Source organism: Macaca thibetana, chromosome 4 (genome assembly GCF_024542745.1).
Source record: "Macaca thibetana thibetana isolate TM-01 chromosome 4, ASM2454274v1, whole genome shotgun sequence".
NCBI classification, from domain to species: domain Eukaryota; kingdom Metazoa; phylum Chordata; class Mammalia; order Primates; family Cercopithecidae; genus Macaca; species Macaca thibetana.
This window is the reverse complement of record NC_065581.1, coordinates 50,421,030-50,433,460: the sequence shown is the minus strand read 5'-3', so window position 1 is coordinate 50,433,460 and position 12,431 is coordinate 50,421,030. Positions and strand designations below refer to the sequence as shown.

The following is a 12,431-nucleotide window of genomic DNA, read 5'->3' as shown; positions in this document are numbered from 1 at the left end:
AAGTGTGTGCCACCACTCTTTTGTTTTATTCTGTATTTTTGTAGAGATAGGGTCTCAACTATGTCGCCCAGTCTGGTCTTGAACTCCTGGGCTCAAGCAATCTTCTCACCTCATCCTCTCAAAGCGTTTGGATTATGGAGTGAGCCACCGTGCCTGGCTTGATTCCTAATGTTGATGAGCTATAACCATTTTGATGACTTTATTGCCTAAATAGTATTTCTTCATTTTCACAGTTCATTGTACTTATACAATGGCTTTAATTTTAATCCAAAACACTGTCCCATCTATTATCACCATATTTCTCTTTAATAACTTAGATTTTTCATCTCTTTAAAGTATATAAATTGCCTTTATATACACTCTCTCACCAAATCTTACAACAATTGCTTCAGGTGGACAAAGCAAGAATCCTCACTGCCACATTAAGGATGAGAAAAACAGTGACAAAGACAGTTTCAGAGATTCACTTTATGGTATATGAGTTAGTGACAATCTTAAGGAGAATGTGGTTTGGTGCAATTCAACAATTCTTTTTTTAAAAAGAGCAAAGAATCTGAACAGACAGTTCATCAAGAAAGATATACTATACAAATGGACAAAAGCACACAAAAGATGCTTGACATCATTAGTTTGTCAGGGAAATGAAGATCAAAAGCACAAGAACACATCACTTTACACCCACCAGGATAACTAGAATTAAAATAAAAACTCAATAATATTGGTGAGGATGTGAAGAAATCAGAACAGTCATACACTTCTGGTGAGAAGATAAAGAGAAAAGTTACTTTTGAAAATTGTTGGCAATTCTTCAAATGATAAATTGTCAAGTTACCATAGGATCCAGCAATTCTACTTAATATATATTCAAGAAAAATGAAGACACATGTCTACAACAAAAACTTATACATTAATGTTTCTATCAGCGTTATTTATAATAGCCAAAAGTTGAAAATAATCCTAATGTTTGCCGAGAAAATGATGAATAGACAAATGTGTTATAGCCATATAATGAAATATTATTTGGCCGTGAAAAGTAATGAAGTACTGATAGGTGCTACAAATGGATAGACCTTGAAAACATTATGCTAAGTAAAACACACCTATCACAAAAGACCTCATACTATATGATTCCACTCATATGATAGTCCAGAATAGGGGACTCCATAGAGAAAGGGTAGATTTGTGGTGGCTTAGGGCTAGGAAAAGGGTGTAGGAATTGCTAAAGAATATGGTGTTTTTTGAGGTGACGAAAATGTCTAAAATTGACTGTGGTAATAGCAAAGACATGGAATCAACCTAGATGCCCATAAATGGTGGACTGCATAAAGAAAATGTGGTACATATACACCATGAAATACCACACAGCCATAAAAAGAAATAAAATCATGTCCTTTGCAGCAACATGGATGCAGTTGGAGGCCATTATCCTAAGTGAACTAATACAGGAACCAAAAACCAAATACCACATGTTCTCACTTGTTAAGTGGAAGCTAAATATTGAGTACACATGGATACAAGGAAGGGAACAATAGACGCCAAGATCTGTTTGAGGGTGGAGTGTGGGAGGAGGGTGAGGACTGAAAACCTACCTATCAAGTACTTTGCTGATTACCTGGGTGACAAAAGTATCTGTACACCAAACCCCCGTGACATGCAATTTATCCATGTAAAAAACCTGAACATGTACCCCTTGAACCTAAAACAAATGTTGGAAAAAAAAATAAGATGACAAATGGGCAAAATCTACAAACACATAATTCATAAAAGAAATACGGATGCCTAATAAATACATGAGAATTTTTTTAAATGTACTGTGGTGATGGTTAAACATATCTGTGGATGTACCAAAAACCATTGAATTGTATGCTTCAAATGGGTGAAATGTATGATGTGTGAATTATATCTCAATAAAATTGTTTTGAAAAATGTAAAATTATAACATTATTTTCCACAATGAGTCAAATCAGAAATAAAAATAAGTGAATAAAACAGTTGGCTTTCCTCATGATGCTCAAATCTAATGGATGAAATAATAAATAATTGTGTGAAAACTGTGGTCTAGACATTCTAATTCTTAAACCAGGAATTTTTTTTACATGTAATATAAATCATCCAGCTAAGAAGTCAGGCAATTATCCCCATTTTCAAAGCAGGAAAGCAACACATATGCTCCATAGAAGATCCATTTCTTTTTTTTTCTTTTCTTTTTTTTTTTTTTTTTTTTTGAGACGGAGTCTGGCTCTGTCACCCAGGCTGGAATGCAGTGGCGCGATCTCGATTCACTGAAATCTCCACCTCCTGAGTTCAAGCAATTCTCCTGCCTCAGCCTCCCGAGTAGCTGGGATTACAGGCGTGAGCCAACACACCCAGTTAATTTGTGTATTTTTAGTAGAGACAGGGTTTCACCATGTTGGCCAGAATGGTCTTGATCTCGTCGCCATCTCCTGACCACGTGATCCGCCCACCTCGGCCTCCCAAAGTGCTGGGATTACTGCATTGACCCACCACGCCCGGCCCATTTCTTCAGTTCAACAATACCAGACCAAGATGAAAGAAGAGAGAAGGAAATATTAGCCATGTACTTAATGAAACATTACCTTCAGCCACAATCCTGACACTTTCAAGGCTCTGTTCATCCCTGCTACAGATAAGATGTCTCGTTCTGAAAATTCTGGAAGTGTCAATAGTGAAGAGTAACCCACAAAAAAGGGGACGCCTTTATAGAATGTAAACTCTAGCTCAACACTTACACATGGTGAAGATCATATTTGAAAACACTTTGTGCCTGATCTTTGGTTGATGACATTTGTCCATTTAATATGCATGTGGAGGTAGAGTGAATCGCTTTCCCTCGGAAAAACTACATATATATGTACATACAATTATATATAATCATATATAATTACATTTAAATATGTAACATATGTTATATGTAATATACATAAGTTATTGTAACATATGTTACATATATAAATATGTAACATATGTTATATATAATATACATATGTATATATAACAGTCCCCAACAGAAAAGAGATGTAGTTTCAATATTCTCAATTTTAAAAGCACATACATATATTTTTTCTTAGTCTGCAAAGTTTGAAATTCATATCAATTTTAGGATTCTGTAATTAAGCCTAAGTTTGGGAATATCTATTGAATATCTAAATGGAGATACACAAAGGTTTTCTGTGATCTAGATCTCTCCTAGTTGAGAAAAAAGTGTTCCAAGTAGAAAAGTTGATATCGTCATTTGATAGCACATTTCAAGCTAAAGTAAAATAAAAAACTGCAAACAGAAAATAGTTCTAAAATTTTTTATTCCCTTTTTATGTTTCAGAAGTTTCTTTGATATTGTCAGCACCTTGAGACCAGTGTGAGCATGTTATCTCACATAGAAAAACAGTATGGAGTATATGAGATATCTTGGTGCAAGCAATTATGTAGCCATATAAATAAATAATAAATGGTTATAAAAAGAAAAACAATATGGTATAGCAGAAAGAAGTACAATTTAGGAAATTGGGCAAACCTGTATTCATTCTGGCTCTGCTATCTACCTGCTGTGCAACTTTGAACAAGTTGCTGAAACTCTCTGAGCCTTAAGTTTATCATCCGTCCGTAGAGTTCTCTTTTAACTTGGAGAAGTTAGTTTTGTTGTCTTTGCTAAAGATCATTTCAGAGGCGCTGTAGCTCTTCTTCTGCAAAGTTAATCACAGGAAAGGTGAAAAATCAACTTGTCTAAAGAATACAGGGGCCTCCTAGGAAGATTTTGACTGATATTCTTCAACGTCTCCCTGGAATTCAGAAGTAACACAATTCATTGACATAAACTGATATGTCCGTGAGAATTACCAGGGGCAAGAAATGATAGGAAGCCTCCTGAGACCGAAGAAAAAGCGAAATAAAGCTGTTGGCTATAGTTAAAACAGGTGTGTTTAAACTGGGGTTCTATAAATGTAATTCAGATGGTCCATATATTTAAATAGGGAAACAAGAATACATTTAACTGAAATTTAATATTTTTTCTATTGTGAATATAGAAAATAAACAACAGCATCATTAATAATATTGATAACTGTCACTAATAGACATCACAGATATCTCAAAATATTATTTATACTCATTACTCCAACTTGGAAACTATTAGACATGCCACTAGATGTTATTTCATTCATTACAGAGAAGCACCTATATCAGATAGTTGGCTATTGGTTCTTCTTTTACATTACAGTATTTGGTCAGTGTATTTCACTATGACTGGCTTCCTTGGTAATCCTATGTATTTTATTTTGTGCATTTAAAATATATTTTGATATGAGATTCAGAGGCTTGTGCCAAAAGTGTCCATAGCACAAAAATGTTAAACATTCCTAGTTTAAGACAAGTTCCAAAGCCTTGGGCAGCTGCTTTGGAAATGCTGGTGCTGATTTGTCTGGTCCTGTAACCCTGCTCAGTTCCAGTGTTCTGTGAAATAATGCTGAGTGCCACCAGGTAGCTGGAAAGAAAGCCCTTCGTGAGGGCACAGGGCCATCCACCATAGACCCAAGAAAGTGCAAAGAGCCTTTGTGGAAAGAAAGACCTTTTTTGCACCACATACCCTATGGCAGCAAGAAATGTTTGTGTCTGCTCCCCACTTGGGAAGGAAGACAAGTTAGACTGGCCATCCTGTTAGACTAAATAAAACCCAAGGTCTCTTTTTAGAAGGAAAACATGAAAGAAGCACCAAAAGAGAGTCACTGGACCTCATACCAGTACGGCAGTTGGGTGCTTGGGTAGCTACATATGTAAACCAATGGAGCAAGTTATGCATGCAAAGAATAAAAATATATCAAATTGCAGGCCAGGCGCAGTGTCTCATGCCTGTAATCCCAGCACTTTGGGAGGCCAAGGTGGGCGAATCACCTGAGATCAGGAGTTTGAGACCAGACTGACTCACATGGTGAAACCCCGCCTCTGCTAAAAATACAGATATTAGCTGGGCATGGTGGTGCACACCTGTAATCCCAGCTACTTGGGAGGCTGAGGCAGAAGAATCGCTTGAACCCGGTAGGTGGAGGTTGCAGTGAGCTGAGATCGTGCCATTGCACTCCAGCCTGGGTAACAGAGCAAGACTCCGTCTCAAAATAATAATAATAATATATGCGTGTGTGTGTGTGTGTGTGTAAAAATGCAGTGGGACTAAACAAGGTGGGTAAATAGCCACCTACCACAGTGTCCAGAACAGAAAATGCTAAAAATATTTTAGTACCTTCATCTTCCTAAATACTTCCCACCCTCCCACCACTATTACAGATACACAAAGGTAGAGACAAAGAGACAATTTAAAACAGTGGTGGTCCTCTTTCAATTATTCTTTGCTATTAAAAATAAGCAAACTCAAATTAAAATTCCCAACAATAACAATTAGCTACATTTTACATATATTCAGAAAATAAGATAAAGGAATTATGTTTATTTCCTAAAGTCGCACAGCAAGTTGAAGATCAGTCTGAGATCCCACTGGCTCCTGCATTAACCCAAGAATACTTCATTTGTATCTGTGTATTTAGCTGGGAACTTGAAGGTTCATTGGCATGGTGTGTGTTTTATTTTGTTTGGTTTGGTTTGTACAAAAACATGGCTTATCTATTCATGATTCTTTCCGATTTTACCTCATTTACTGAAGGCACTAGAAGAAAGCCATCCTGCAGTTTCATAGGCAGACAAGGCAACAGATAAACCATTTCCACTTTAGGACACCCACACCCTCAGCCTATTGCCTTTGTGATTCAGAACTGTCAGGAGAGAGATTTCTAAAATGCTGTTGAAATCTTCAGGTTCACACTACCATGTGTTGGTCTGCCAGGAATTTGACCCTCCCAAGTTTTATGACTTGAGCTTGATCCTCCTTTTTGTTCCAGGCACAGAGAACCTGATGATAAGCCCTCATCGATGGAAGTAATGAGACAGTAGACAGCAGTATGAAAGCTACTGTCAGGATTCTACATATTTACAATTTAAAATGAAATGTATTAAAGTTATTCCTCTCTCCCTTCCTCACACCGCTGACCTGCCTGCTGAGTGTTTCTCCCTTCAAGTCTGCCTTTAATTCAATTCACTCAAATGATGTTTATCAATTATATATTGTGCTAGACATGGTATTATTCACTCTAGATAACAAATGAGGTGCAAAAGAGACACAGCCCCTGTCCTGGAGCTAACAGGCCAGTAAGGGAAACGGCCATTCTTAAAAATTATATGTAAATACAAACACTACATAAATATAGCACACACAGCCAACTGTACTAAATGCAAAGACCACAATTCAATGAGAGATAATAGTGGAAACCTGGTTTAAGGTAGGAGATCAAGGAAAGTTTTTCTGAGGAAGTATCATTTTATCTGAAAACTGAAGAATGATGGATGATGTATACAGGATAGGGGGCAGAGAATATGTGCAAAGATTTCCAATCAGAAAGAGAAGCTTATGTGAAGAGCTGAACAAGAGAAATATTTTCCCGATGGTACATGATGCAGCTTATTTCAATGCAAATGTCTACATTCAGAAGAAGGCAACAAATCTGAATTCCTCAGAGTTAAACAGACTGAAGTCAAATCCTAGCACAGTCCCATTACCTACATGAGTAGAATCGTCTACTCCCCATGTGTTGAGTGGTTGCTGAGCTGCTGCAAATGTCCCAGAGAAAGAGAGTTGCCATCGGTCTTGGGTTAATATATTGTGTCACTTTTTGTTAAAGAGTTTAAAACAACTGATTTATGATATTGTTTAGATGTTCTTGCAATTTATAATTTGATACTTGGTTTTCACAAGTTTATGTATAGTTTATTAACATATATACTTTTCATTTAGGGTTTGTTGGAGTTCTCATGAACACTTTTTAGGCTACTGCAAAACCAAAAATTAAAGTGTGAGATGTACACAAGTATTTTCATAGCTAAGAATGTGAACCCACTCCTCTTGTACTATCCTGTAAGGAACAACGGAAATAGTCATTTTTCAAAGTATTTGTATATTTATCAAATTTCAGAGATCATTTAGTCCTAATATATCATGTTCTACTGTGAAAAATCATACCAGAAATACCAAAAAAATATTGCTGCTTTGTTTTACACACATTTGTTATAATGTAGACTTTGTCTTGGCAGTCATTTGCACTCTCTCTTCAAATTCTACATAGAATCTTTTGGAAATTGTATTTCATGAAAGAAATTTCATTTAACTGGTAGCTCTTAGTTCTCAAAAATAGGTTTATTCTGCTATGAGAACAATTCCAAAGTGGAGACAAGAATTCTTCCACCCATATGGTAGTTTTGAAATGCTTAGCATCTTATTTACAATTGACTATCTATCAGTATGCTAGATTAGTTATGTTCCTGTTTAAGTTTACTCTCTTCCTATTTAAGACTAAAACATATATCACAACTCATTTGTTTACTTCTATATTTACACTTGTGTAAACCAGAGTAAGGAGTCAAGAAAAACTTCATAAATACACAAAACTGCTCCTTACAGTCCTATATATTCCCCATTGCTCATGGATAATATTTAACATCTAGCATCCTTAGTATTGAATGTGAGGGTCTTTACAACACAGCCCCCTCCATTACAACATTATCTCTGCCACTTCCTCATTTTCTCCTCATCTCTTTTATATTCCAGCTTTGCCTGACTAATTGCCATTTCCAAAACATGCCACGTTCTTCCAAGCTTTGTACCATTCTCTCTATCTGTTTTACTTGCAAACCCCTATTTATTTTTTAGTTCTCATATCCGTATTATTTTATATACTACTGTTCTTGGGCTAAGGCAAAAAATGTCACTGCCTTATTTATGTTTTATAATACTTTTATAACCACTATTATATCACATATTTGTTTTTATATAATCATTCACTTATGTTTATGTTTTCCCAGCTAGATTCTTAATTTTCTCAAGAATAGACCAATTCTATATTTTGCTTTAGATTCGTGCCTTCTACAAAGCCTTCCACGATGTTTGGCATACAATAAGCCCTCAAAAAATGTCTACTGAATTAAGTTAAACATGATTCTAGAGGCCTGTGCAATAGATCATTGGCATCATCCAGCTTCTCACAATTTCATTGCATATTCTTCAAATCAACACTTAGAATGACAATTAGATTACACAGCATAATTTTCCCCAATGGGTGGGGCATTTTAACCAGTCTTGCCCATTTTTTTTTCTTGTGATGTCATGGGGGTGCCTTGAACATGCAGTCGAATTCCACACACAGAGCAGTCCTTTGTTCTTATCAACATCTCACAGCCTGTGAAGCTCTCAGTGTGCCTCTGTCCTTTGCCACAAACATGAGGCTCAAATTCCCTCTCATGGCCATAGTCCTGGAAATTGCCATGATTGTTTTATTTGCATTATTTGTTGAGTATGAAATGGACCAGACTACTCCCCAGCAGCTCAACATCACCACCTCAACAGACATGGGCAAATTCCTTGAGTTATATCCTCGTGAGTAGGCAATTTACTACTTACTATACATTTTTGGGTTCTTCAGTTTCTCAGAATGTGAAACAATTGACTACTATAAACCCTTGAGCTCCTTGTAGAATTACATGATGGTTATGAGTGCTAAGATATTACATGCTTGTGCTGTGACATCTGGTCTTCTTCTCTGTGATTAAGGTGTTTGGTTAGAACTTTTTCCTATGAAAATATCAGAACAAGAAGCTGAAAATTAAAATAACTTATTCTTTTTGTATTGCTTATTTACTGCTAACTGACCTTTTTTCCTTCAGTTGGTCACTAGTTCTGCAAAGAAAAGTATCACACTTCCTTTGCATTCCCCACTGAAAGCGCCAAGGGTAACTTTCGAGGAGAGAGAGTGCTAAGAAAATGAAATTATAAGAAGGGAACCCTAGATTTCATGTGAAGACCCTAAGGAATAAGAAGGGGTATTTAGCATGATGTAGGAAGTTAATGGAGTTTTAATCAAAAAGGTGTACTCAGAGTTTTACAATATTCTGAAAGGAAGTCGGTTTGTTCCTTTGAGATGAAAAGAAATGTGTGAATACTTAACATATTTTAAAAACAACATCCTTCCTTTGGAATGATGACTAAGCAAAGAGAGAAATTTAGTTTCAAGTTTGGAAGGGTAGGCTGTAAAATAGGTAATATAACAATGATAACTACCATTTACTGAGTCCTTATTATAAACCAACACATCCATTACCTCATTAACCAAGAAGGGAGACAGTAGTAGGTAACTATCATATAGACTATTTACTTTTCTTAAGTAAGGTTAAAACAATCTAAAAAAAATAAAAATTATTTAAAATGGTATAATGTTTATTAGACTTCATAGCATACGTCTAAGCTTTTTAAAAAAACAATTTGACACTCTTTTTTTTATTCCTACTTTTTATAGGGAATTAATGTAATGGGGGTATTCCCATGTAGAAATAATGGCCTAGAGTTGCTAAGTGACATAACAAAAATATAAAATTGAAAGTTAAGGACAGAATTAGGATAATAAGACAGAGAAAACTAGACTCCAAGTCTAGTTGTCTTTACACTGCATAGATGTCCAAGAGGGTTCTTGATTAAATTAAGTTTTATAATTTGCAAGTTAGAGAATAAAACAGAAAAATATTCTGTTCAACTATGTATGCTTTTGTATATTTCATTCATTCATCCATTTATTCATTTAGTAAATATTTTATTAAGCACTAAGCATGTGCTACAGCAAATTTATTCAAAAATAAAACAAATATGATTATTTTATTCTAAGACTCCACTATCTAATACACTTGTAAACAAAGAGATGAAATACAATGTTAAAAATGCCAAAAATATGATCTAAGATTAATATAGTTTAAAAAAAGTTATCTTAAGACTTTAAGAGCTTAATAATTGCGTCATTGAAGCTGAACTTTCTGAGTTTCAGCATCAAATCTCCTAGGTAAAACTTCAGTTCACAACTTGAGATCAAGACCAGGTTGAAGGAAAGTCACTAAACATGGTCATTTTTCAGTAACCTAGCAATAGATGAGTAAATTTTGGACATCTGGTGTGCAGCATAATTGATGATAGTTAACAATACTGTATGGATACTTGTAATTTCCTGAGAGGATATAGCTTCAATTCAATCTGATCATCCCCCGTCCCCCCCACACACACAGGTATACACACACACACACACACACACAAACACATACAGGTATACACACACAATGGTAACAACGTAGAGGTGATAAATGTGTTAACTAGCTTGACTGTAGTGATCATTTCACAAAGTATACGGATATCAAAATATCAAGTTGTATGCCTCAAATGTATATAATTTTATATGTCAATTATATCTCAATAAATCTTTTTAAAAATATAGTTTAGTAGTCATATCACTCTTCTACACCACTTGTAAAAACATGAAAATTTTTTGATTTTATGATTCATGAAGAAAATGTTTATTAAACTACCAATTCTTGCAAGCAATCTTCAGTCTCTTAAGTTTGTAGGCACTAGGTAGTGAATAAAACAAACAAAATGGGATTCCATTGTGTATATATGCCACATTATTTATAATCTATTCATCAACTGATGGATACTTAGGTTGATTCCGTATCTTGGCTATTGTGAATCGTGCTGCAATAAACATAAGAGTGCAAACATATCTTTCATTTTCTTTGGAAATATCCCTAGTAGTGAAATTGCTGGTTCATGTGATAGTTCTATTTTTAGTTTTTTGAGAAACTTCCATATTGTTTACATTATAATATACATTCCCACCAACAGTGTGTAAGAATTTCCTTTTCTCTGCATGGAGGTAGAGAGTAGAATGATGATTACTATAGATTGGGAAGGGCGTTGGAACAGGGAAAATGATGAAGAAAGTTTGGTTAATGGTTACAAATATAAAGTTAGATAAAAGGAATAAGTTCTAGTGTATATAGTACATTAAGGTGACTGTAGTTAACAATAATATATTGTATATTTTGAGATAACTAGAAGAGAAGATTTGAAATGTTTCCTATACAAAGAAATGATACATGTTCAAGGTGATGGATATCCTGAATAACATGACTTGCTTATTACAATTCATACGCATTTATCAAAATACCATCCACATATATCACACAGATGTGTATAAATATTATGTATCAATTTTAAATAGAAAAGAAAATGAAAAAAAAGACAAAATGGGCAAAGTACATGTCCTCAGGAAGTTTACATTCCATGGGGGAAGGCAGACAAGGAGATGTGCGACCAGACACATCTGAATGTCTAAATGTATACCATATATTTAGATGGTTAAAAAAAAAAATGTCATGGCTGTAAATGAAGCAAGATTAGAGACATAAATGCATTTGGACAAGAGATGTTTTTTTAGCCTCTCTCCACCAGGGTTATGTGAGAGAACAAAATCCTAATAACTCAAGGCATCCACTGCCTGCAATTAATTAACTTGTCTCCTATGCACCTAGAATGCCACAAAGTGGAATTTTACATGAAAGGTAGCCTTCATTCATTCAAAATGCTGTCCATAGCCCAGTCTATACACAATTAAAAGTTCTCTCTTCAGTAAGGGTGGGTCTCAAGACTCAAAATTCTGGAAAGTTCTCATCTTCCAGTTCAGTTATATTATTCCTGCTTAAAATCGTTTGTAGAGTAGACTGAGAAAGTACATGACTGAGGTGTTATATACATATATATAATATATATTTTATATATATATATGTATTTCCCTACATTTCAAACAATTGACTTACACAAAGTTTATGTAATGGTATAAGTTAATGGAGAACAGATTGTTTATATTCATTAATAGAAAATAATGTTCAAGTCAAATGAGTATTTTGGGTGCCTACCTAGTTCCATGCCCAGTGCCAGTGCAGGGATTCAAGCATAGAAAAGGTTCGTTTCCTCCCCCAAGAAGTTCACAGTACGTTATGATAGTTCTCAATTGCAGTGTGGTAAAAGATTTGAGTATTTCAAAAATAAATGAAGTTGTATATTAATCTACATTTTAAGTAAACTACAGAAAATACAAATTTATTCTCATCACTTGTATTCTGTTATGCTTTTTGAATGGGAGAGAAGGGAATTATGTTACAGAACCCTTGGATTTGCACACAGCCCTAAGCACTCTGAAACTATGTTATGTACCTGAATATCATGTTTCATGCCGTGAATAACCTCTGAGATACTCATCTGATAAACTAGCTATACTCCATGGTTTTTGGCTTCCATAGCACCTATCAAAGTGCTGGTCACCCTGTTGAGTCAAATAATTTAAAAAGCACTGAAGTTTGACTGTGTCTGTCAGCTACTCCTTGCTAACATGTAGATGGACTAGAGAAAATTAAGGTTAAAGAGAAAGCTCTCTGGGGACTGTTTACTTTTTTTTTAGAATTCCACAGATGCTAGGTATTTAATATCTAGGGGACATTAAAAT

At 35.0% G+C, this 12,431-nt stretch overlaps 1 protein-coding gene and 1 pseudogene across 1 annotated transcript in view; one reads left to right on the top strand and one right to left on the bottom strand.

The window, feature by feature from the left end:
- Positions 1 to 3,615, bottom strand: part of LOC126953381 (caspase-3-like) — a 29,638-nt pseudogene extending 26,023 nt beyond the window's left edge.
- Positions 3,616 to 8,253: 4,638 nt separating this feature from the next.
- RHAG (Rh associated glycoprotein) overlaps positions 8,254 to 12,431 on the top strand; it is a 30,495-nt gene continuing 26,317 nt past the window's right edge. The window contains exon 1 of the mRNA XM_050786269.1: positions 8,254 to 8,488. Coding sequence (XP_050642226.1) covers positions 8,332 to 8,488 — 157 coding nt within the window. The 5' untranslated portion in view covers positions 8,254 to 8,331. The remainder of the gene's footprint in view (positions 8,489 to 12,431) is intronic.